The 23,348-nt window shown below is 42.3% G+C and overlaps 1 protein-coding gene across 1 annotated transcript in view; it reads left to right on the forward strand.

Moving 5' to 3' along the window:
- The window catches only part of MYO1D (myosin ID), a 262,183-nt gene that overhangs the window by 62,176 nt on the left and 176,659 nt on the right, over positions 1-23,348 (forward strand). The window contains exons 2-11 of the mRNA XM_019554086.1: positions 527-735; positions 1,563-1,656; positions 5,132-5,297; positions 7,615-7,668; positions 8,660-8,755; positions 12,547-12,663; positions 13,767-13,970; positions 14,824-14,969; positions 15,051-15,165; positions 17,601-17,771. Of these exons, the coding sequence (XP_019409631.1) occupies positions 527-735; positions 1,563-1,656; positions 5,132-5,297; positions 7,615-7,668; positions 8,660-8,755; positions 12,547-12,663; positions 13,767-13,970; positions 14,824-14,969; positions 15,051-15,165; positions 17,601-17,771 (1,372 nt within the window). The remainder of the gene's footprint in view (positions 1-526; positions 736-1,562; positions 1,657-5,131; positions 5,298-7,614; positions 7,669-8,659; positions 8,756-12,546; positions 12,664-13,766; positions 13,971-14,823; positions 14,970-15,050; positions 15,166-17,600; positions 17,772-23,348) is intronic.

The following is a 23,348-nucleotide window of genomic DNA, read 5'->3' on the forward strand; positions in this document are numbered from 1 at the left end:
CCAGAGTGCTTCAAGACATCCATTCCTCTGGTCAGGCAGGACCATGTATTGGAGCTCCGTGTAATTAACTCTTGAAAGCAAAATTTTGTTTTGCAGATGGTATGGAAAACCTGGGATGTTTATATGGGGCCACAAGTTGTTATGGAAATAACTGGAATGAGTGGTGAACCTGACTGAGAAATGTGTAGAATGAAGTGAAGTCTGATTCTAAACTTAATCGCTTTTACCTTGGTACCAAGTAAAGACAGCCTTATAAAAGTTCTCAAGTGCAACAGTAATCAATTTTTTTTTTTTGTAGGATCTGATTGCCAGTTCTGATTTCACAGTCTTGTTTCTTGGATACCTGGAGTGACATGTACCATATAGGTTTCATTAGCACCATTTTATTACCTTCTCTGAATATTGTCAGGCAATGGAAATAGTTTAGTTCAGAGGATTTATTTCACCAAATGGGCAGCTTGATTGCAGAATACAAATGCTCAAGTATTATATCAGCAGTTAACTCCTTCTGTCTCTCCCTTGGTAGGTTTGAAAAAGGACGGATCTACACATTCATTGGAGAAGTGGTGGTTTCTGTGAACCCTTACAAAAACTTGAGCATTTATGGGCGTGACATGATTGATCAGTACAAAGGACGGGAACTGTATGAGAGACCTCCTCACCTGTTTGCAATTGCAGATGCTGCTTACAAGGCCATGAAGAGACGATCAAAAGACACCTGCATTGTAATATCAGGTAAACTGGAAAAGTCACTCCTGTTACTTGAGAAATGGTTGACCCTCTTATGATACTCCAGCAGGAAAGGAGAGGAAGAACAAATTGGCTAATGTCAACACTTTGCTTTTTTTAGACCCTTAATTTGTATGCTGTTTGCATGTGTGTAATTCAAAGACAATTCCCTTATGTGTTTTCAAGAGCTTGTATCAACATCTAGTTCAATCTATGTTTCTGTGTAGCAATAAGCTGAAAGTGATTTTTTTTCCCCCCTTGCTACGTCTCTTTTCTGAATGGTTTAGAAGAAATTCTGTTAAGTCCTGTCCTTTTCTCTTTGAGAGCAGTGACTGTCTCCCCCAGCTTAGGTGACTAGGGTTATTGTTTCTGTAGCATTAGAACCACAGCCATTAGTTTGGCCATCAAAACAAAAGGAGAAGCTTGTGCTGTGAACTGTTGCCATCCGGATCCTGGTACTTCATTTCCATGATGTCCCTATGCTCTAGTAGCCTTAGAAGCAATAGACCAAGATAGCAGCTGAACACTAGTTTCTTGTATTAGACTTCACTGCCTGGCTACCCGCAAGCCTGTGTGTGCCAACATTTTTTTTCTTATAACAATATTCCTTTTGATCCTCTGCTTCCTAGGTCTTGTACAAACCTGTGAAATCATACATCACTGGTTCTAAATTAGCAACCAGGCAAGGGTACAATGATATTAAAAAGCAGTTCAAAGGCAAAAATGCTTTTAAGCTATTAACATAGAAATGAGACACGACTGTAGTGACTAGTGATTTCCCTTGGCTTCTGTTCTTTTCTTGGCTTATGGTACCCTTTGCTGTCTTTCCTTAGGTGAGAGTGGAGCTGGGAAAACAGAGGCTAGTAAATACATTATGCAGTACATAGCAGCCATCACTAATCCCAGTCAGAGAGCTGAGGTGGAAAGGTAAGAGCCCCCCAGAAACACAGGGGAAGAAGATTGCTCTGTTGCCATGTTTGTGTTTTTTCTGGTGTGTTTATTGCCAGGGCATCTGCATTTCTTTTATAATTGCATGCAGTTGTCGTGGCACTTCATCTTTTTTTTGCAGGCAAAGTTGTTGACTCTTGGAAACTGAAATAGATTGTTAACAGACAATTGGGTACAAGGGTCAGGAGCAACTCCAGCCCTTTAATTTCAACACTTGGGAACAGATTACAAGGTCTTGTTTAGATATTGAACAACTTAAACTTCATGGAACCAAATGGCCATGTACATTGCAATGAAGTGTTTCATGAAAGGAATATAATCTTGTTTCAATTCGGCATTTTACATTCTTGTGCTTCAGAATGTCTAAATGTGCCCATTGGACACAGAAAAGGCTTTCATAACAATGATTCTGGCTTTACGGACCAATGCAAACTAAACTGAGCTTGGAGCAGGCTTGCAAGTGACATGCCTGTCAGGAAAGAGATTGACTGAATGAATGAGTTAGTACTTCAAGGGCTCAGGTTCAAGTTTACTGATCGGTTGCAGAAGTTAATTCTCAGATGGATCCAGAGGGGGTACTCTGGTGCAGCTGCACCCCCATTTCAGATTCTACCACACCAGGGGAGCCTCCAGAGACTTTTTTTAAAAGTTGCTAAAGCAAGTGAAAATCCTCTCTCCCTTTTCCTTCCTACTCAAAGGCACACCTCCTCCCTACCCCGACCTGCCTTTCTCCCCTGTCCCAGAGGGAGGGAAACACAAGAGTCCTGCTTGATGCATTGGGACCAAGCTTATCTGAGGATTGGCACAGCAGCAGCAGGGATAGAAAGGGAGTTTTCCTTCTCTGTCTGTCGTAGGGCCAGGCCGGGTGTTTGGGGGGGGAACTACACCCTATTGCTGCTGCTCCCTCCCCAGCTGAACTCAGACCCCACTCAGCCGAGCTGGTTGTGGAGCTTCTTTGCCCCTAAGCAAGAAAGAAAGTAGCAGCCGGAGGCAGGGGAGGGGGCAGAAAGAGGAAGGGGAGAGATGTGCCTATGAGCAAGAAAGGAAAGGGGTGGGGGGGAATTTCATCTGATTTAGGGATTTAAAGTCCCCAGAGGCTCCAGTGGCACAGGTTTCTCACACTAGTGAGGGTGAAGGAGGCTGGGAGCAGGGAAAGCAGCTGCCCCTACATTGTAGCTGTACATTGTACAGGAAATCCTGCCACCCCTGCCTATTCTAGAGCCTGAAGGCAGGAAGTCATAGAAATATGGGAAAGTAGGGCTGGAAGGGACCTCAGGAGGGCATCTAGTCAGACTGCTGCTCAAGGCAGGATCATCTGGTCTGAACAGGGACCAGGACAGCTCTCCCACCACAGGTAGGGGCAATCTTGGGGATAGCACTGCCAGGCCTTGGGTCTGCGCGGATGTAGTTGGGGATCTTCTGGAAGGGCTGGATGTTTTAAAATCTGTGGGCCCTGATGTCCTCCACCCATGGGTGCTGAGAGAGCTGGCAGGGGTCATTGCTGTGGCCTTGGCCCGGCTGTATAAGCAATCGTGGTCTACAGACCAGGTGCCTGGAGATTTGAAACTAACTAATGTGGTCCCCATTTATAAGAAAGGGAGAAAGGAGGACCCAGGAAAATATAGGTCCATAAGCCTCACATTGGTCTTGGGGAAAATCCTTGAAATAATTATCAAGGGTCACATCTGTGAGGGGCCAGCAGGGGAGATTATGCCCAAGGGAAATCAACATGGGTTCATCAAAGGCAGGTCCTGCCAAACCAACCTGATGGTCTTTTATGTCCAGGTAACTAAATCCCTGGATGATGGTGTCGCTGTGGACATAGTCTTTCTGGACTTTAAGAAGGCCTTTGACACCATCTCTCTCTCACCCCATTCTCATTAATAAATTGAGCAATTGTGGCATTGATGCCTACACAGTTGGATGGGTCAAAAATTGAATAATGGGGTATACCCAGAGAGTGGTGGTGCACAGGTTGTACTCGACCTGGTGGGATGTGAATAGTGAGGTCTTCCAGGGCTCAGTCCTGGGACCTACACTGTTCAACATCTTCATCGGAAACTTGGACGAGGGGTGGAAAACACGTTGTCCAAGTTTGCCGATGACACCAAGATGTGGGGAGAGGTGGGCACGCTTGAAGGGAGAGAGAGAGGCTGCAATTAGATTTAGACAGACTACAGAAGTGGGCAGATGGTAATAGGGGGTTCAGTGTAGATAAATGCAAGGTGCTCCACCTGGGGAGAAGGAATCCACAGCATATATATAAGCTGGGGAGCTCCCCCCTTTTAAGCACAGAGGCAGAAAGGGATCTTGGGGTCATTGACGGCTCATTCATCTTGGAGTCAATGCCAGACGGCAGCCAGCAAAGCCAACTGTACCTTGTGATGCATCTTTGCATGCACGACAGGCTGGCCCAGAGAGGTGATACTCCCCCTTTATGCAACATTGGTCAGGCTACAATTGAAGTACAGCTTCCAGTTCTGGGCACTGCACTTTAAGAAGGATATGGCCTGCCTTGAGCGGGTTCAGAGGAGGGCCACCCACTTGATTGGAGGGCAACAGGGCAGGCCCTATGAGGAGAGGCTGAGGGACCTGAACCTGTTCAGTCTCAGCAAGCGGAGGCTGAGGGGGGATTTGGTGGCTGCCTACAAACTCATTAGGGGAGATCAGCAGCAAATAGGAAAGGCCATATTCCCCCCCAGCAGCACCTGGGGTGACGAGGAACAGTCGCTGCAGAAGCTGCTGGAGAATAGGTTCAGGTTAGAGATTAGGAGGCACTATTTCACTGTTAGGGTGGCTAGGATCTGGAACCAACTTCCTAGGGAAATGGTCCTAGCTCCTACCTTAGGTAAATTCAAAAAGAGGCTGGACGAACACCTGTCTGGGGTCATGTGATCCCAGCGTGTGCGTCTACCAGTGGCAGGGGGTTCAGACTAGATGATCTGTTCAGGTCCCTTCTGACCCCAAACTACTATGAAATGATGAACCACCCTAGACAAGTGTTTGCTTAACTTGGTCTTAAACTTGGGGAGCAAACTCTACTTTCACACGCAACTACCAGGCATAATGCTCAAAACATCAAAACAGCCAAATTTGCTACAGGTTAAGCCAGGGGATGAGAGCACTGTCAGTATCCTGCAACTAGAAAGATGGGAAGTTGCTTGTTAAGATATATGCTCAGGGGTTCGGAGGAAGACTACCATGCCCCACTAACATGACCCTGACTAACATTTCCCACTGAGCTGAAGTGTTCCAGGATAGTACGGCACTTCATGCATATTTGCCCGTATGTAAGTTAACACCTAGTTTCAGGGAGTAAGTTGTACAATTCAGTCTTGCTGTTGTTGAAATCCTCCCCTATAAATGGTTTGTCAATAGAAATTAACTGTACAATCTAGGAATCCCCAATTTGAGGACTTGTCCTGTTCTGTTTTCCCTCGTATATATAAACTAGAGTGAAGAACATGTTGTTGAAATCCAACTGTGTGTTGGAAGCCTTTGGCAATGCCAAAACCAACCGTAATGACAACTCCAGCAGATTTGGAAAATACATGGATATCAACTTTGATTTCAAAGGAGACCCCATAGGTGGGCATATCAGTAATTACTTACTAGAAAAGGTAAGCTGCATTCAGATGTGGAGTGCAAGGTTTGGATTTATTATTGCACATTGTAAAACACAAAATGGGTTGTTTTCCTCCCAAATCTATGTCAAGTAGTTTATTATGTATTGTATGAGGATGTTTCAAATCTAGACCTTAATTGCTCTGAGTCAATAAAAGTATAACTGAAAAAATATTGTAATACAGATACTAACTTAGTGCAACACACACCTTGAAAACTATTGTTTTCAGAACTCTTTCCATCACAGAATTTCTGCAGGGGGAGGTGTGTGTGTGTGTGTGGCATCCTAAAATTAAATCTGAGATTAATTAAACATCTCTACAATCGCCTCCAACAGAAATTCCTTGCACTGGGATCTCACTGGTCAAAAAATAACATGAAGATTTCACTGTATACATACAAAGAGCAGTGTATTTGTTTAAATATTACACTGAAGTGACGCCATCATCTTGCATGGTCATCTGTCAATTTTATATTGCATTTTCCAGGAAACAGATGACAACAATGCCTTTTTGGCATCTAGACTGTAGTGGCTAAAAAAAGGGACACATGAAACCTAGACTTCCCCCAAACATGCGAGAGAACAATGAGCTCAGTTTCTCGGAAGGGATTTTTTTTTTTTTTTTTTTTAATATCACGTGGCTTTCATGTATAGGTCTGACCCCATTTAATAATTACACTTGTCTTTTTTCTCTAGTCTGTTTTCAGAATAAACATTTTGATGTTTATATACTGAGTGTTGACACTTGACACTTTTGTATAGCATTATGATTTAAGCCAGTGATTCTCAACCTTTTTGGCCTTGCGGGCCACATGAGTGGTGTAGATCCAGTCTGTGGGCCAAACTGAGTCCTGGGGCCTGGCTCTTCCCCCTCCTTGCCTTGAATGCCAGAATTGGGCCTTGTGACCCTGATGCTGCTCCCTCCTGCCCCTTGCATGCCAGGATTGGGTCTTGAAGGCTCACCCCCTACACAGGACTGGGTCCTGCCTGCCCAACACTGCTCCCTCCTGGCCCTGTGTGCTGGGATTGGGAGCTAGATCCAGCACGTAGGACCCAAGGCTCTCTATGGGTCTGGAGATTTGGCAGTACAGGAGCAGGCACAGATTTCCTGTTGCCAATTCTGGACCTGTGGGGAGTCCCATGGGCCAGATGACATGGTGTTGCAAGCTGAATCTGGCCCATGGGCCAGAGGCTTAGCATCCCTGATTTAAGCCATGAAGCCATAGATAAAGCCTTTTTATCAAGTGCTTTTGACTGCCATCCTATTCCTATTTCTATTTTAATTTAAAAATGGGTTATTTTGGAAGTTGCATATGGATTTATTTGGTTAACAAAGACAGGAAATGCCTTTTCAGTGCTTCATAAAGAGGTCTCTGAAACTGACTGGAGCTGTGGACACACAACCACAAGTTACTGGTGTGACTTACACTAGGTATAGTTATTCCTGATTTTCTGAGCAGCAACTTTACCCAGTGTGGAGTGACTTATGCAGATGTAGGCTTGCATATTTGTCTGCTCCACTCTTATACTTGTGTAAAGGGAGTTCATATCGGTGTGAATGTCAGTCTGTTCCCTATGATTTCATTCTTATAAAATATTCTCTATTTGCCAGTGAAGGCTTTAAACAAAGTTAAATAACACTGCCCAAAACAAAGTATGTTGCTATGCATTCATTGGTTTCAGCATTCATTGAACTTGCAGAATATCGTAATGGTCAGTGGTTGCATCATTACTATGACCTTGAAGTTTCAGTGTAACTTAATGATCTTCCTTCTGCTGTATTTTACTTGGACTTAACTTGCTTTGAAAATTTCTGTCCCTTGTTCTTAAACATTGGTTTTGGGTTGGTTAGAAGCAAGGTGTAACTTGAAAAATGGTGGAGAGGTGCCACTACTTTGCCTGTCTTAGTGTATGAGCAGAAGAGTTTACCATATGCAGCATTTGCTGGTAGTCACATGGTAGTGTTCCTGTTTTCCAGCTGTTAATTATATTGGATGCTAAAAATGAGACTCTGTGACTTCTGCATGAAAACAGTTACCATTGTTGCTATAGATGCTGCTGCTGCAGATGCTGAGCTTAAAAAATAGCCCATTGTCCTTTGTCATCTGTGGAATGTTTCTGGTTGACCTTGACTCCCCATGGATCAGGGTCTGCCCTGTGTCATACTCAGCTAATAATGTTCATAAATAGATTTTTGTGGGAGGAATTTTATTAATGGTACTGAATGATCGTATTGGCATTTTAAGGGAGGGTATTTAAGAAGCACCACTGTCAGTGTCTAAAAATATGCATCTTGTATTGGTTTCTCACAGTCACGGGTGATTGTGCAGCAGCCAGGAGAACGAAGCTTTCATTCTTTTTACCAGGTAAGGCTGCCTTGTTTAGACCAAGAAAACGGCCGACTTATTCTTATGCCCATGGGAAATTACACTTTCCTTTTGTGAGCACTCCATGAAGGGTTCCCTTTGTAATCACATTTAAGCTGATGTTCTTCCAGATTCTGCAGCTGACTGAAGATGCCTAGTTTTTTGAGGAAAGGACTATAGAAAGGTGAAATATTCCCCATACTCAATTCTGTGTTAATGTTGTATAAGCTTAACAGGGCATATGAGTGAATTTACAATAGTATTGTGCCTGGGCTTTAACTAACTAACTTGCTGTAAGTCCAATTCTCTTCTTTCTTGTAAGTCACCTAAAATTCTGAGTTGAGTAACTTCATGGAATGGAGTACATTTTAAATCTTCCTTCATTGCCCTGCTGGGAAAGGAATTGGCCTGCAAGAGTAGCCCTCTTCTTTCTCTCTTCATAAAGAGAACTGTCACCATGCCACCTCTGTTCAGCATGTTGTGATGGTATGTTTAGTCCCTTTCTAACAAGTTGCATCTCCAAAGATATATTCCTTGCTACATGCTGTGAGACCTGTCTGCTCCTGCAGCTTGCCAAAATATGTTTGATGTCATAACTGCACAGGGGGACATTAAGAGGTTTAAACTTGTCTTTCTGCCTGCAAAAGCAAGCGTGTGGAAAGCATCTCCTTGGAAAGCCCTTCCCTTGTTATCATGGCTGTGTAATGGTGCAGGTAGCATATGTCACAGCCACAGTGCTTGCCCAGCCATTGCTTCTTACTTGAAAATCTACTGGGTAGTATTTGTCTGGCTTCAAATACCACAACTGTGGTTTCCATGTTATTAATCAAAATGGAAAGTTATAATCATGCTTATTCAGCCTGAGGAAGAAGGACCAGAATGTATTAAACACTGGTCATAAGTAAATGACTTGGGCTAGTACTCCAACCCCAAAATTGTTGGAGGACATTTTTTTTTGATTCATGATTTCTTTTTTATGCTATTTGTACAGCTTCTCCAAGGTGGTTCTGATCAGGTACTGCGTTCGTTACACCTTCAGAAAGATCTCTCTTCATACAACTATATCCGTGCTGGAGCTCAACTAAAGGTGAGGCTGTTATCAACAAGTTTCAAGTAACTTGTGTAAAAAATGAAAATATACCTAGAAGCACTCATGGTCTTCCTCATATCAACAGTTTAAGGCTTGTGAGAAGATAATAAAAGGTGCAACCTATTATTTGGGTTTTTAATAAGGGTTCTGGCACTAAACGTCATACAATTGTGGACCTAACAGCAGAATTTAGGCCATTCCCTCCCCACTTTCTCTGGTCACAGATGAAGGGATTAGACTCAGTAACACGGACATTACCAAGGCTGCTAATATAGTATGAGGTGTTGGGGCAGATGCCCCAATACTACCACCCTCTGAAAGATCTACCAAGTATTCTAAACTAGTGCCTACAGGGGAAGTAGACAAAGCGGGCATAATGCAGTACAGCCATCACTTTCAGAGGGTTTCCATTCCTGACATCTAGTACACTCTTAGAAGAGGTCCTTGAGCAGACGAGGAAGCAAAACTTATCCTTTTCTGAGGACAGCAAGTTACCTGCACGTAGTTAAATATTTCTGGAATAATCACAGAACTCAATCCTGCTGATTTTGGGTTTTTTTTGTGTACTGCGTATGAGGAAACTTTTTTTGGTTTCGAGTGCCTGCCTGGTTGCCTGCTCCCTTCCTGGAGGGCAACATGACAGACAAATTTGGAAAGGACCAAATCAGACCTGTACAGCTTTTCCTCTAGGCCGTCCGTAACCTTACCCCAAAATGGGGATTAAGATATCAAATGCATGTCTCAAAACACTCTTGAAAATCAAAACTTTGCTCATATGATCTTTGACTGACTGTACTTGTACATATAGCGTATCTTTCCTTGAAGGAAGAAAAGAGAATTCCAGTCACGTCATTAAAAGACCAGGAAAATACAGGACTACAGTGCCCACCTGCCATGGTGGGTTACTATACCTTGGCCCTGCCTCTTCCGTACAGGAGTTGGAATTGTAGTGGCGAGGGTGGACTGCTTGGGATTGGCATGTGAACAGGCAGTAAGGGGTCAATCTAAAAATTCAGGACCACATTGCCATTTCTCTGAATAGATGATGGGATACAAAGCTGGTGGTACTTGGGGCTGTGGTGCATATCAGTTTCCAGCCTAAGACTTGGACAGACACTTTTACCATAGTGTAACCATTGGTTTTGTACATTGGCATAAATTTATATAAGGATTGAGAGCAGGCATACATGCAGCTTTCCAGGGTAGCTGCACAAAATAGCTACTGCAGTGCCTCACCATTGAGGTAGCAGGGGAGCCTGTTTGTGTTGAGCAAATGGCTAACTGGGGTAAGCTGCAGAGAAGCTACCTCTACACCACTGTAATGTAAATGGGTGTCATTTACCTCTGATTATTTCAGGAGTAACTCTAACCTGGATTTATTGAAATTACCCCATTGTAAGTGTTTGCAACATTGGTTCTCTCTCTTTTTTTTCCCTAAATACTGGTGTAAACATACTGTCTTTATAGGTCTGTTGATACAGTTTTGTCCTATTCTTAATCTCAAACAATGCTGGAAAGAGTGAGGGCGTAAGAAACCGATCTCCTGTAAATCAGACTGCTGCAATGCATTTACCATCAGAGGCTGTACATAGTCTTACCTCTAGCCTTTGCAAATTGGAAGATTCTGAACTATCTGAACAAGTACTTAAAGGAGATTTCTATTTTTATATGCACTTTTATCATGTCTGGGAGAATGATCCTATTTTTTTACATGGGCATTGCAGCTTTTTTTTCTATGTAATTTCATTTGGCAAATGCTCTTGTGAACTTTTCCAGGATCATGGTAGAATTAATGTCGGCTTTAATGGAGAAGGAAATTCACTCCTATATCTTCCTAGACAGCTCTGATGATTAGGGGTATGAAGGGGAAAAAATAGAAATTTCTGTTTCTGCATGCACGGCATAGCAAGATGAAGATGATTAAAGGGCTTTCTAGTTAGAAGTTAGATTTAAGTAGGATCAAGTCTACATCCAAAAGCATCAGAACTTGCTATTGGTCAGCATTAACCAGTAGCTGATACTTTTTTTTGTTTCCCAGTGCAAAGCTATGTTTTGACCTCTCCAGATGGACCTCTCAGGACTTAGGATCAGGAAGGAAACTTTGTTTTTTGTTTTCTTCTTTTGTTTTTGTAAAGTTAACTAACCTATATGCTGCATGCCTTCCTATCTCCGCTCTTCTGAGGGGCAGCAATGAATATACTGGTGATGCTTTTCAGACTGAAGATGTTATATAACTTACCTTTTGGCCTGATCCAGAATGGACCTTTGGATCCCTTTGCAAAGGCCCATCGTCCCTCCTGCTGATAAGCTCAAAATGGTAGTTGGATGAAGTTACTAGTGACCTTGCAGACCCCACAAAGGAGTGAACAAACCGTTTATTCACCAGCTAGTACAGAGTCTACACTTTAAGACCTTTATTTCAGTAACAGAATCAAATACCATCTTTTCTCACATACACATGCTGTGGAATATAATACACACCTTGTTTTTGAAAGGCAGAATGAAAGAAAAAAAGATTTTTCCAAAGTTGTGGTCACATAGAGTAGGTACGTGCCCTAATTTTCAGCTGACTTGCCCACCATTTCCTGGTTAGCTAAAGCTGGAACTCTATCTGCTACTGAAGACTAGTCTTCATGGCTGGATCGATGATTTTGAAAACTGCTAAACAATCTCCAGGGCTGTGAAATAGAAGGGGGCAGATTAGGAGCAACTAGCAGACAGCAGAATTGCCCTAAGAAAGGTTAGCCTGATTAGTAGAACATCAAGACCCTTAAAAAGGAGAGTCATTAACGCTAGGCGTCTACTTAAATTTACTTAAATTTAGAATGACTGACTAATTTATGCTTACTTTAATAAATACAACCCATTAAGGTAGGTGCTTTTGCCTTGGTTGGGGGGAGGAGGGATGAGAGGGTGGCTACCATCTTGAGTATAACTGGAGCCAAGCAGAGCAGCTCTTGGCAAGGTGGCTGATGCCCTTCATGCTGCTGCCCCAGCTGGTGCTCTGCCCCGACTTACCTCCTCTTCCTCTCCCAAGGTGGCTGCAAGCCCAGGCTGCAGTGGCAGTGAGAGGACCACTGGCTCCCACTGGGGAACCACCACTTTATTTTTATTACATTTTTCGTTTTTTTAAGTTGGTTTTGCAGACAATTGCCTAACTTTGTGTTTTCCACAAAATATGTGGTATCATGACTTGAGTAGACCCTTAGTTAATACCAGTGGAGTGAAGAACAATGAACTATTAAGTCCTCTGGCTGCCTGAATAGTAATGCCACAACTGCTGCACTGTGGAGTGGGAATTAAAGCAGGATGCTTCCATCCTGGGCAGAAAATCTGCTTCTCTACACCACTGAAGACATGCACCCCAGTTCTGGGAGGGAGTTGAGGGGAAGGTGCATGTTGTATGTGAGAAAATACAGTACTCCAAAAGTGGGGAAAATCCAGATATGTTTGCCTACAGTTTTTATGCAATCTTTGACTACATGACCACATGGTTTCCACAAGTCCATTAATTCTCTGAGGGGTAAAGGATGGATATGCAAAAGACAGCTGTATTGGCTGCAAATCTGGTATTTAACTTTGTGAACATGCTTTTAAAAAGTTCTTGGTCTGTCATAGAACAATAGATCTGCCATTGTCTCTTCTAAGGAAATGTAATTTGGTTTGTAATATGTTTGTTTTGTGAGGTGTTGCAGAACAGCTGTCTAATGTTGCACCAACAATATCATTGCTGGTGAAAAAAGTATTTGTGGCAGGTTCAGTATTGGCTAAAATCTGTTTTTCCTCAGTGTTCCATCAATGACAGTGCAGACTTCAAAGCAGTATCTGATGCCATGAAAGTAATAGGCTTCAAACAAGAGGAAATTCAGACTGTCTACAAAATTCTGGCTGTTATTCTTCACTTGGTAAGTTCTTTACTCATGACTTTTAGTAAGCTGCTCTTGAGCTTGTGGCAGGTTGGCTAGGCATTTTTATTTGTACTTCAGGTCAGGTTCTTTTGCACAGAATCTGTTGGGGGGGTGGATGTTGTTTGACTGAAGAAGCTAACTCCTGTATCTGCCAGGGCTAACCTCAAGTTTCCCTGCGAGATGGGCATGACTGATGTTGGGGATCTTGAGCTTGACAGACATACCAGAACATTCATGTCAGTTTTTGTGGAATAGCATTAAGCCCTCTTCCTTGTGCTGAGCTCTGTGCGTGTACACACACACACGTACACACACACGTACACACACACGTACACACACACGTACACACACACGTACACACACACGTACACACACACGTACACACACACGTACACACACACGTACACACACACGTACACACACACGTACACACACACGTACACACACACACAATCTGCCCACTAGGTATAGTATTGGTTCCAGAACTTGGGCTCTTAGCAGATCAAATTTGTAGGAAACTTGTCATGTTCATCTAATGCTACTAAATATTGAATCAACTTCTTTTTTTAGTCAATGATGTGCTGCTGCTTGCTGAAGGTGAGGGAATGGTTTGAACCTGAAGGTCAGCTAGGCTCTAACTCATCAGTGGGCAAAATACGGCCTGCCAAGGGATTTTATCCAGCCTGTGGCAGATCCCTCAGCCCTGCCTGGCTCAGGTGCAGGGGGCAGCCCAGGTGTGGCATGTGCGGCTGGTTCCACCACCCCCAGGCATGCAGCTGGCCTGGGGTGACACAGCGGCTGGACTCCCCTTCCCAGCAGGCCCAGCAATGGCAGAACCGTTTGAGAGTTTTAGTGAACTGTTGCAGGGGTGGGTGGCTGTTGATGCGGTCTGTAAGAGCTCACCAAAAGTCCCTAAGTGGTCCTCCAGCCCAAATAATTGCCCATTCCTGCCCCAATTCATCAATGGGTAAAGGCATGATTTGTGTTTAATGAGCTGAAAAACAAATCATTCACAGGAAGCTAAGGTGACACATTCCGACTTTATTTCTCACTATTTGAAAGGCTTGGGGACCAAATCTTCTCTTTGTTACCTGCTACAGGGAAATTTGAAGTTTTCAGTGGATGGTGATACACCTGTGATTGAAAACAGTAAGGTTGTGTCCGTCATCGCAGACCTGCTGTCAACAAAATCTGACATGGTGGAGAAGGGCCTGCTTTTTCGGACTGTAGCTACAGGGCGGGATGTCATTGACAAGCAGCACACTGAGCAAGAAGCCTCATATGGCAGGGATGCTTTTGCGAAGGTTAATATGTTCCCTTTTGGGGGGGTTGTTTTGACATGCAACTGCTGTAATTCTTTGGTCTACAAATTATAGGGTCCTGTGATTCTCAAAATAAAGCAAAGGATTCCACTTGGTTGTGTAAAAAACAAAAACAACAACAACAACAACAACAAAAACCCCCAAAACAACAAAAACAGGAGCCGAAGCACTAGGATCTGGAACCAACTTCCAAGGGAAGTGGTACTTGCTCCTACCTAGGGGTCTTCAAAAGGAGGACAGATAATCACCTTGCCAGAGTCATTTGACCCCAGTAATCCTTCCTGCCCATGATCTGCTCAGGTCCCTTCTGATCCTACCAACTATAAAACTATGAAGTTATACCAATCACTATATTTTGTGGCTCAAGCTTCAACTCTCTCTCCTTCTTTTTTTTAACGCTTCACCTTTTGGAAAACTTATCCTTCTGAACTGAGGTGTGCAGTAGCATTTAAAACTTCCCCATGTTGCTTTGCGAGATGCCCAAATCATTGTAGCTTATGGGTTTGAGATCCTGGAAGTCTTTGCTCTACAAGTCCATATTAGACACAGCAAATAATGAATGGGATCTAGATATGTCTCAGAAACAGGGTTCAGACTCTTGTACCCACTGTCATGAATTGTGCTGTGAACATTTTAAAAACACTTTATAAAAATAATAGAATCTGCTTTGAAAATTTGTCTGTAGCTGTTTGATTTTTGAACAGGATTTTACCGCTAAATATAGGTTAAATCTGAAAAACTTGAATTATAGAGTAATATGCCTCAGACATGTAGATGCAACAAAATTGAAAGCATGAGAGATGAGAAATTAAATCCAATATTTGTTTCTTTGCAGGCTATATATGAGCGTCTTTTCTGTTGGATTGTGACACACATCAATGATATAATTGAAGTGAAGAACTATGACACCACGATACATGGGAAAAACACAGTCATTGGAGTCTTGGATATCTATGGCTTTGAGATCTTTGACAACAATAGGTGGGTTTCTTGCATGAGAGGAAATTTGATGCTTCAGCTTTCTTTCAATATGAAACTAAGCAATTCTCTTTATTTTTGCAGTTTTGAACAATTCTGCATTAATTACTGCAATGAAAAGCTGCAGCAGCTGTTTATTCAGTTGGTTCTGAAACAGGAACAGGAGGAATACCAGCGAGAGGGGATCCCATGGAAGCATGTGAGTGAACTGACAGGAGATGGGGCTCTGTTTAAAGGCTAAGGAGCTATTTCAGGCCTATCCAACTGGTAGCCCACAGGCTGCATGCAGCCCATGAAGGTTTAATGTGCGGCCCCTGGACTTTCACTTAGCTGATGCTCCCCTCATTGCTCTAGTTGCAATAGCAGCCAGTCTCTAGGTAAATCTGGGGTCATGCTGAGAGCAGCCAGGGATGGCTGTGAGTGGGAGTGGGGGGGAAATCATGCCCATGGGGTGCAGCTTTAAGCGAGGATTTCACCTATGCAGTACAATGACAGTGGTGGGAAGGGGAACATCCAGTATAATGGGTGGGGGGTGGGAGTAGGAGGGGAAAAGGCTGTGGGCAGGTGGCTCCTGGGATTTTATTATTTGAATAGCCCTGAGCTATCATAAGGCCCAGTCCTGAAGTTTTTCCCCACATCAACTCCTCGCATCAATTGGACCTCTTTTTTTCAAGAGTGGGTCCCTTACCTACAAATGAGACTCGGGAAGAGGTTAAATGAAAATCTATAAAACCATTTTCTATGCCCCTGGTTTTTGAATCTTGAATACCTTCTAAAATATTATTGTGGCATCTTGGTACCCCCCAGTTGTAGGCTGGACAATAGTACTTTGTCTGATTAAATCAATAGAAAGCTGTTTTAAAAGGTATGATTTGTTTAACTGACATTTAAAAGGGATTTATAAAGTGAGATTTTGATTAGATGATGGCAGTTGAACAGTTTGGCAGTGACAATCTTGATCCTGTATAAGTTTAAAAAAAAATTGGTGGCAAAATGCATTGATTTGTTTTGTAAAAAATCAGAACATGATAATATACAATAGGATTTTAGGAAAGTAGGGCTGCAAGGAACTTTGTGAGGTCATCTAGTCCAGTGTCCTGCTCAAGGTAGGATCATCTGCAACTGAACTGTCCCAGCCAGTTGTCAAACCTGTTCTTGAAAACTTCCTAAGATAGAGATTCCAAATTTTTTTTTTTTTTTAGGTAACCTGTTCCAATGCTTGACCACACTCCTAACCTCCAGCCTAAATTTCTTCTTGAAGCTTGGGCCCGCTGCTCCTAGTCCTGCCCCTAAAGTCATGGATAAAAGCCCATTTCCATCCTCTATATAATCGCCCTTCAGTTATTTGAAGACTTACCAAATTCTCTGTCTCCACTTCTCCAGACTAAATAACCCTAGTTCTTTTAGCCTTTCTGCATAGGTCTTACCTCCCAGGCCTTTTGAACCAATTATAAAAATCTAATAGGGGGAACTCCTTAGAGAAATGCTACAGGAAGAATATTTATACCTATTGCCCATATTTCTTGGGTAGCTGGAAAGCATTTTTCCTTTGTTCTTGTGTCTTACAATGCAACTGAGACCTGCAAGTGTCCAGAAAAACTGAACAGTAAATTCTGAATGGAGTTCACACTTGCTATCACAAGATCAGTGTTATAACAGTGTAAGGGAAATTGTCTCAATGCCTTTTTGGTGGACTCCGTAGGTAAGTTGCAGTCTATACTAGTTTTGTATAGAGCAAGTACTGCAATCTGAAATCCATGAAAGATGGAGCGCTGCAGATCTTTCTATTATGTTGATCCACTAATTTTACAATAACAAAACTATTTTGTACAGCATACAGAGGAAAAACCAATTACAGAAGTGTATATGGGATTGCCAAGGGGATTATTTTGATTCTGCCTGGTCCATTAGCCATCAAATTAGCCTGTTCCACTAGTTGTAGTGACTGGATAAATTTGAGCAGTTGAACTAAATGTCTACAGAACTGCTGTATCCTGACAAGAAAATCATTCACTGGACCAAAATTTCTTTGTCTCCCCACTGGAATGAATGGGACTTCTGCTGATGGAGCCAAGCAGAGTTAAACCTTCTTTTCAGTTTTGATAATTAGACTTTTGCTTGCTTGAACATAGTCTAAATTCTAGTAGTTGGTATTCTATTTTTCAATTATCTTGAGCCTCATGAAGGATGAAGCTTATGTTACAAGTTGGAAACAAATATTAAAAGTACACTGCTCAGAATAAGAATTTTGAATGTGTGTTCTTGCAATCCAGGATGTTTTGAGACAATAGGCTCTCTGTAGAGCACTTTTAGGTTCTGATTCTTAATTATGACTTGTAAAACATCACTGATCCACAATTGCATATTTTGTCAATCCAGCGATAGTATACTGTGGCAGAAGATGAAAGATAGGGTCTCATGAAATAAAAATTTCTCACTTTGCAGATTTGCTTTGAGATGGTGTTGGGCACTAAGCTCTTGTATCTTGTCCAGTAGCTTAAGTTTAGAAAATTAGTATGATGTAATCTTATTTGCATAATTCTGTGTGGTTACTGATCTGTGCATAATACCTGCACACCTCTACTTCTTTCTCACTTTAGCCAAAACCTATATTTATACTCTGGTGTTCTGCAGATTGATTACTTTAACAACCAAATCATTGTGGACCTGGTGGAGCAGCAGCACAAGGGGATCATTGCCATTCTGGATGATGCCTGCATGAATGTTGGAAAAGTTACGGATGAGATGTTCCTTGATGCTCTTAATAAGAAACTAGGGAAACATGCTCATTTCTCCAGCAGAAAGGTAACTTGGTGGTGCATGCAATCAGAAGCTTATGCCACCTCCTCATACTTGCTGAACATGGCTTGTTATTTTGGCTTAAAGGGATAAGGGAAAGGGCTTGAGCAGTGACGTAAACTGGAGGCATTCTGTCATTGTGTTACAAAAACAGAGTTCTGTACTCTAGATTGAGGGCCATGTCATGCATTACACTTAGGACATGTTAACGGCACTTAATGTGAGCGCCTGCACATTCCAGCAGTAAAACGTGCTAAGTGTGCTCATACTGTAGCAAAGTTACAACTGCGGGAGGAGTATCTCCGCATCATATTAAGTAATGTGTGCAGCTATTATCAAACTGCTCCATGGAAATAATATGATTTCAAGATTCTGGTGTGGTATGCTAGGACTGACAATCATCTGATTGTCAGTCCTAGCCCCCACACCATACTGCATGCAGTTCAAGATGGCCAGTGGCAGAGACCTGACTCGCTCCATGGATTCAGTGACAGGTTGCGGAAGCCTCTCCTGGGCTCAGCTCCCTGTGCTGTCTCCTGCCCATTGCTAGCAGCAAAGATCTGACTTTGTCCAGCATGCCAGAGGGAGGTGTTTTCCAACTGGGCAGTGCTGGGCATTTGGCGAGGGAGGGCATGGGCTCCGGGCATGGGGGTTGTGCATTCTCATTGGTAGATGTGTGCTGAGGGTTAGTTTTGGTGTGAGGGGGAGAGCTTCAGCCTTGTCTAGAGTGCCTTAAGATTGTAGTAAGCGTTACTGTATGACTGAACATGTTGCAAGCATGGTAATACTTAGTACCATCTCAAATCAAAACATGTGCCTGTGTCCTGTGACAAGGCCCTTAGTTAATAATGTTATAAAGCTTTGGGTCCAGTAGAGGGAGCTAAAGTATGCTCAATGCCCCAATAATTATTCTAAAGGAAAAGCAGCAGGATCTTAGATCTTGACATATCATGATGTCATTTATAACCAATAGATATCCAGTTTCAGTTCATGTGACTTACCTTCTCAAGCAGTTCTAATGCACAGTGGCGCTGAAAATGGCCCACACTCTTGCTGTATGATTTTTTTTTTTTCTCCCTAGCTACAAAATATGCTCATTTAAAATTGTAATCTTGTAGGCCCTTTGATTTTGTCACTTGCTGGTATCTAAAAGATGTGGGCACTGGCCTTATTTATTTGTTCTTGTGAACCACTCAGACTGCATAATGCAATAACATTTAATTCATGCATCTTTATTGAGATGCATTTGTTTGAAATCTGTTGGTTAAAATATTGTCATTTCTACTGTATAGAGCAGGAATAGATTATTAGCATTCTTGTATCAAAAATATGCTGTAGACTACCTCCAGAGACTTTGATTAAACAACAGAGTTAGATCTGGCTTGTCTTAATGAAATGTGAAGGGGTAAACAATCTTCTTCCAAATTGTAGCATTTTCTTAAATGCATTTAACTTGAAGTATAACCTTTCACCCAGTCTGCCATGCGGATTTTTTGGTAAACAGTGCTTTCACTTTTACAGGATTATTCTGCAGTTAAGGTCAGGGTTCATGTTATGAATACTTCATATTAGATTAAACAACTGGTGAGCTTCCTCAATGTGCCATTATTTCTACCATGCATAGTTGGGGCCCATGATTTTGGAAGACATTCTTTCCTTTACTAATGCTAATATTTGTGAATGAGTACAATCCTAAGGCTGTGTGGAATGAAATGAAATCCTAAGGCTGTGACAAAATCATCAGCAAAGCTAACCGCACATCGGCTAAGCACAGATGCATGACAAATAGAACCAAGCAGGTGATGCTCCCCCTCTAAGCAGCATTGGTCAGACCGCAGCTGGAGTACTGCGTCCAGTTTTGGGCACCATACTTTAAGAAGGATGTGGATAGTCTTGAGAGGGTCCAGAGTGGGCCACTCATATGGTTAAGAGTTTACAGGCCAACAGGTCTCTCTGAGGAGAGACTAAGGGACCTGGACTTCTTCAGCCTCTGCAAGAAAAGGCTGAGAGGTGATCCTGTGACTGCCTATAAATTCATCAGAGAGGCGCAGCGAAGTATCAGAGATGCTCTGTTCCCTAGGGTGCCTCTTGGGGTAACAAGGAGCAATGGTTACAAACTGACAGAAAGCAGCCTTAGGTTAGACATGAGAAATAACTTCTTTATGGTGAGGGTGGCCAAAATTTGGAATGGGCTTCCAAGGGAGGTGGTGCTTTCCCCTACCTTGGGGTCTTTCAGAGAAGGCTGGATAGGTATCTGGCTGGAGTCATCTGACTCCAGCATTCTTTCCTGCCCAGGCAGGGTGTTGGACTTGTTGATCTGTTGAGGTTCCGTCTAACTCTAATATCTATAAAACATTATCTTTAAAATTAGTATAGTCTGGGCAACAACTTCCCAGTGCTATCCTGCCAGTTGACTTTAAACTCTGAGGGAGAGTTAAGTTTCCATTTAATCTGTAATCTCAGAGATGAGACCAATTTGGAAGTGCTAACCAATAAAGGAGATAGCTGTTCCTGCTCTGCATCCTTCACTTTGCTGGTGTCCAGGAAGTGAGTTTTCCAAACAAGCAGGGAGGTTATAAAATGGGTTATGAAGGATATTATAAAAGGAAAAGACAACTGATTAAACTCAGAGGTATAATGAACTCATTTAGTGCCAGAGGCAGGGGGTAAAAGGGGGGAGACTGGGAAGCATTACCTGCCTGGCTCTCTACACAGGGAATGCTGCTGCTACCTATGTGACCTTCCCTATACAGAAAGCCAGGGCAGGAGAGGGATGTGTGGGGAGACCAGCTGTGAAAATGTAGCCGTCTGGGAGATGCAGTTCCACTTGTCCCCCATCCCCCAGGTTTATTGCTGGGAGTGGGGCCACTCTTTTATTCGGGCAGCACAGGGCTACCCTTGCCATGGTAAAGACACCCAGAGGGGAAGATTCTGGCAACCTCTCATAGTTAGCACCCAGGCCTGGTGCCATATTCGCTGTACTGTAGTTATGCTGCTGATCAACCTGCTGTTTTTAGGAGTTGTCTTTTCATTGCATTAGGAAACATTCAGAAATTTGGCCAGTTATGGTATTCTTCAGTAAAGGGTGGCATTGTTAGGAAACTGTTAGCATAGACTGAAGGAATACTACTATAAAAATGAACTTTCTAGAGGGAGGGATGCATCTGCCTTGCATGTAGCTAGGTACACTAACTCTAGTAGGAAGAAACAATTTCAGCTAGCCTAAAAGGATATTACTTTGGAAATCTTGATCCCCAGAACATCAGTGGCTTGCTCAGATTCTTCCTTCCATGTGAGTATCTAACATGCTTGTAGGTATCACATGTCTAACTAATACCTAAAATAACTTGATGCCTTCTCTTTCTGGTAGTTAACATCCCCATAAAAGTAAGAGCTGTTTCAGTCTTTTTTAGGGCTAAGTTAAAGTATTGATCTGGTGCCTAGTTGGCTTGTGAACTCATGTTAGTTTGTTGGGTTCCTTTATGCCTTAGCTTAAAATACTGTGTAAATTAAAGGTATTGGGAGGGAGATATTTCCAAAGAGTTAAAATATATGTGTTAATATGTTATGGGAATAGCTTCTATCTTCCAGCTGAATAGTTGATGCTTTACTGCTTTCCTGTACAGTATGTTGCACTCTGCATCAGTTTGGATAAGGTCTAAGGGGTTGCTATGCCCTAAATAATACCGTCCTCGTTTGTGTACTGTATTTTTGATCATCTGCTTCTTGCTCCGCTGTCTTGGTTATTGTGGTGAAACCCAGACATACCATGAAAAAGACTGGCAAAGGTTTTTACTGTCTTAATAAATATTGAGATAGGTTTTTTAAATGGCTTTCTCGCTTTAGGAATATAATTTTGCTATCTGTTTCTCTGAATCATCTAATAACATAGTTCTGTACATTTATTAACTATTCCTCACAGCACCCCTCTGATATAAATAGCAGGTTATTCTCAACAAGAAAAGGTTTCTTTAGATTCTGATATTTGTAACTGATCTTGGTCAAGTGCACAGATGATGCACCTTAAACAAATTCCTAAGGCTTTCAGTATTGGGGAAACTCTCAGTCACAGGTGAAGTGATTTATCTATGATCAGTGCAAGTTGATAGAGTTGGTATTAAAGCTGCCATAATGTTTTCTGTCTTGCCTCCCACCCCCGCCTATGTTTTTATTAATTTCAGATGCACCTTTGTGTTTAGAACTAGCAAGACGTTGTATACTTTGATGTAAACATTTTACATTTACTATCTGATCTAAGGTGATAAAACATGGTACTAGCACATTCAGATAACTTGAACTAGGAATCATTAAATGTTGGGTACTTTGAAGACAAGGTACCAAGCAAAATGTAGGCTATGAATTGAGAGAGCCTTAGAAAGAAATGCTGCTTTGCTCTGTAAGCCTGTAGTTAGTTAGACATTTCTCAGGCTTTTTTTGGCCAGATCTCACTGCCTAAATATTTCTGCTGGCAGATGCTTCTAGACTTTCTGGGTCCAAAAAAGCTAACACAATGCTTTTGAAATGGAAAGAAAAACCGTAAGTCCAAATAAAGGTTTGAGATGTATCTGACTGGGTTCTTCTTGAAGCTTTTTGCAACAAGAGCCTATTGTCAAATGAAACCACTCTGCCATATTAAGGCATGGTTCTGGTGCAGTTCTCTTGTCCTGAGCAGAGTATGGCCACTGAAGTTCCAGCCACACCTAAGTGTTAGAAATGAGTGCGTGTCAGTTCCTTTGCTAGTTTCACATTTTACAGAAAAGCTCTTAATGTAGTTGCATTATTTCTTTTAGATCCTAGTGACTCCTGTTCAGCTTTCTGGATCCATCTTATAGCATGGGAATATAACATTCCATGTTTTCTTGCATATAGCACATCTTTCCTCCCCAAAATGGGAATCCTTGTCTTTAGCTGATTTTTCTCCCTGGGATAGAACTACTCTGTGTTGATTCCATCTCCACAGTGTAGCAGCTGTGGTACTGCTATTCAAGCAGCTGAGGGAGTTGGCTGAATTAACAGCTCATTGTTCTTCACTCTGAGTGTTAATGACAGTCTCTCCTTTTTAATGATCTTGGTTTCATTAATCAAGCTAAAATTTTTTAAGGCAATTTTGCTGTCTACTAGCTGCTTCTGGTCTCTCTTATTTTGCAGCTTAAGTGGGAAAGTGTGGGTGAGTTGGTTGAAGATTAGGCTCAATCCCTGCTCTTTGCAACCATAGCTTGGAAAAATTGGGTTTTTTTTACAGTCTGCCTTTCAAAACCAAGGTGTGGATTATATTCCAGGGTGTGTTATACAGAAGAGAATATGGTAATATAGAACATTCCTAAATGTGGCAACAGGAAAATGGTTCTAGTTCTGTCCACATTTTGGGACTAAATCACTGACCTGTGAAAGCTCTAGCTTACTTTGTATGTTGTGGTAGGACAGAATGACTAATGCTTCTTAAATAAGTTTGTCATCCAACGTTAATGATATCACACTAGGTGCCTGTGAAGACGATCATGATGCCCTGGAAGAATAAAAAGTGGGAACAGATAGAACTCAAAGCACAACAGTTCTGTATCTATGCAAATATTCTTTTTAATA

This window comes from Crocodylus porosus, unplaced genomic scaffold (assembly GCF_001723895.1).
Source record: "Crocodylus porosus isolate Cpor-Errol unplaced genomic scaffold, CroPor_comp1, whole genome shotgun sequence".
NCBI lineage: Eukaryota > Metazoa > Chordata > Crocodylia > Crocodylidae > Crocodylus > Crocodylus porosus.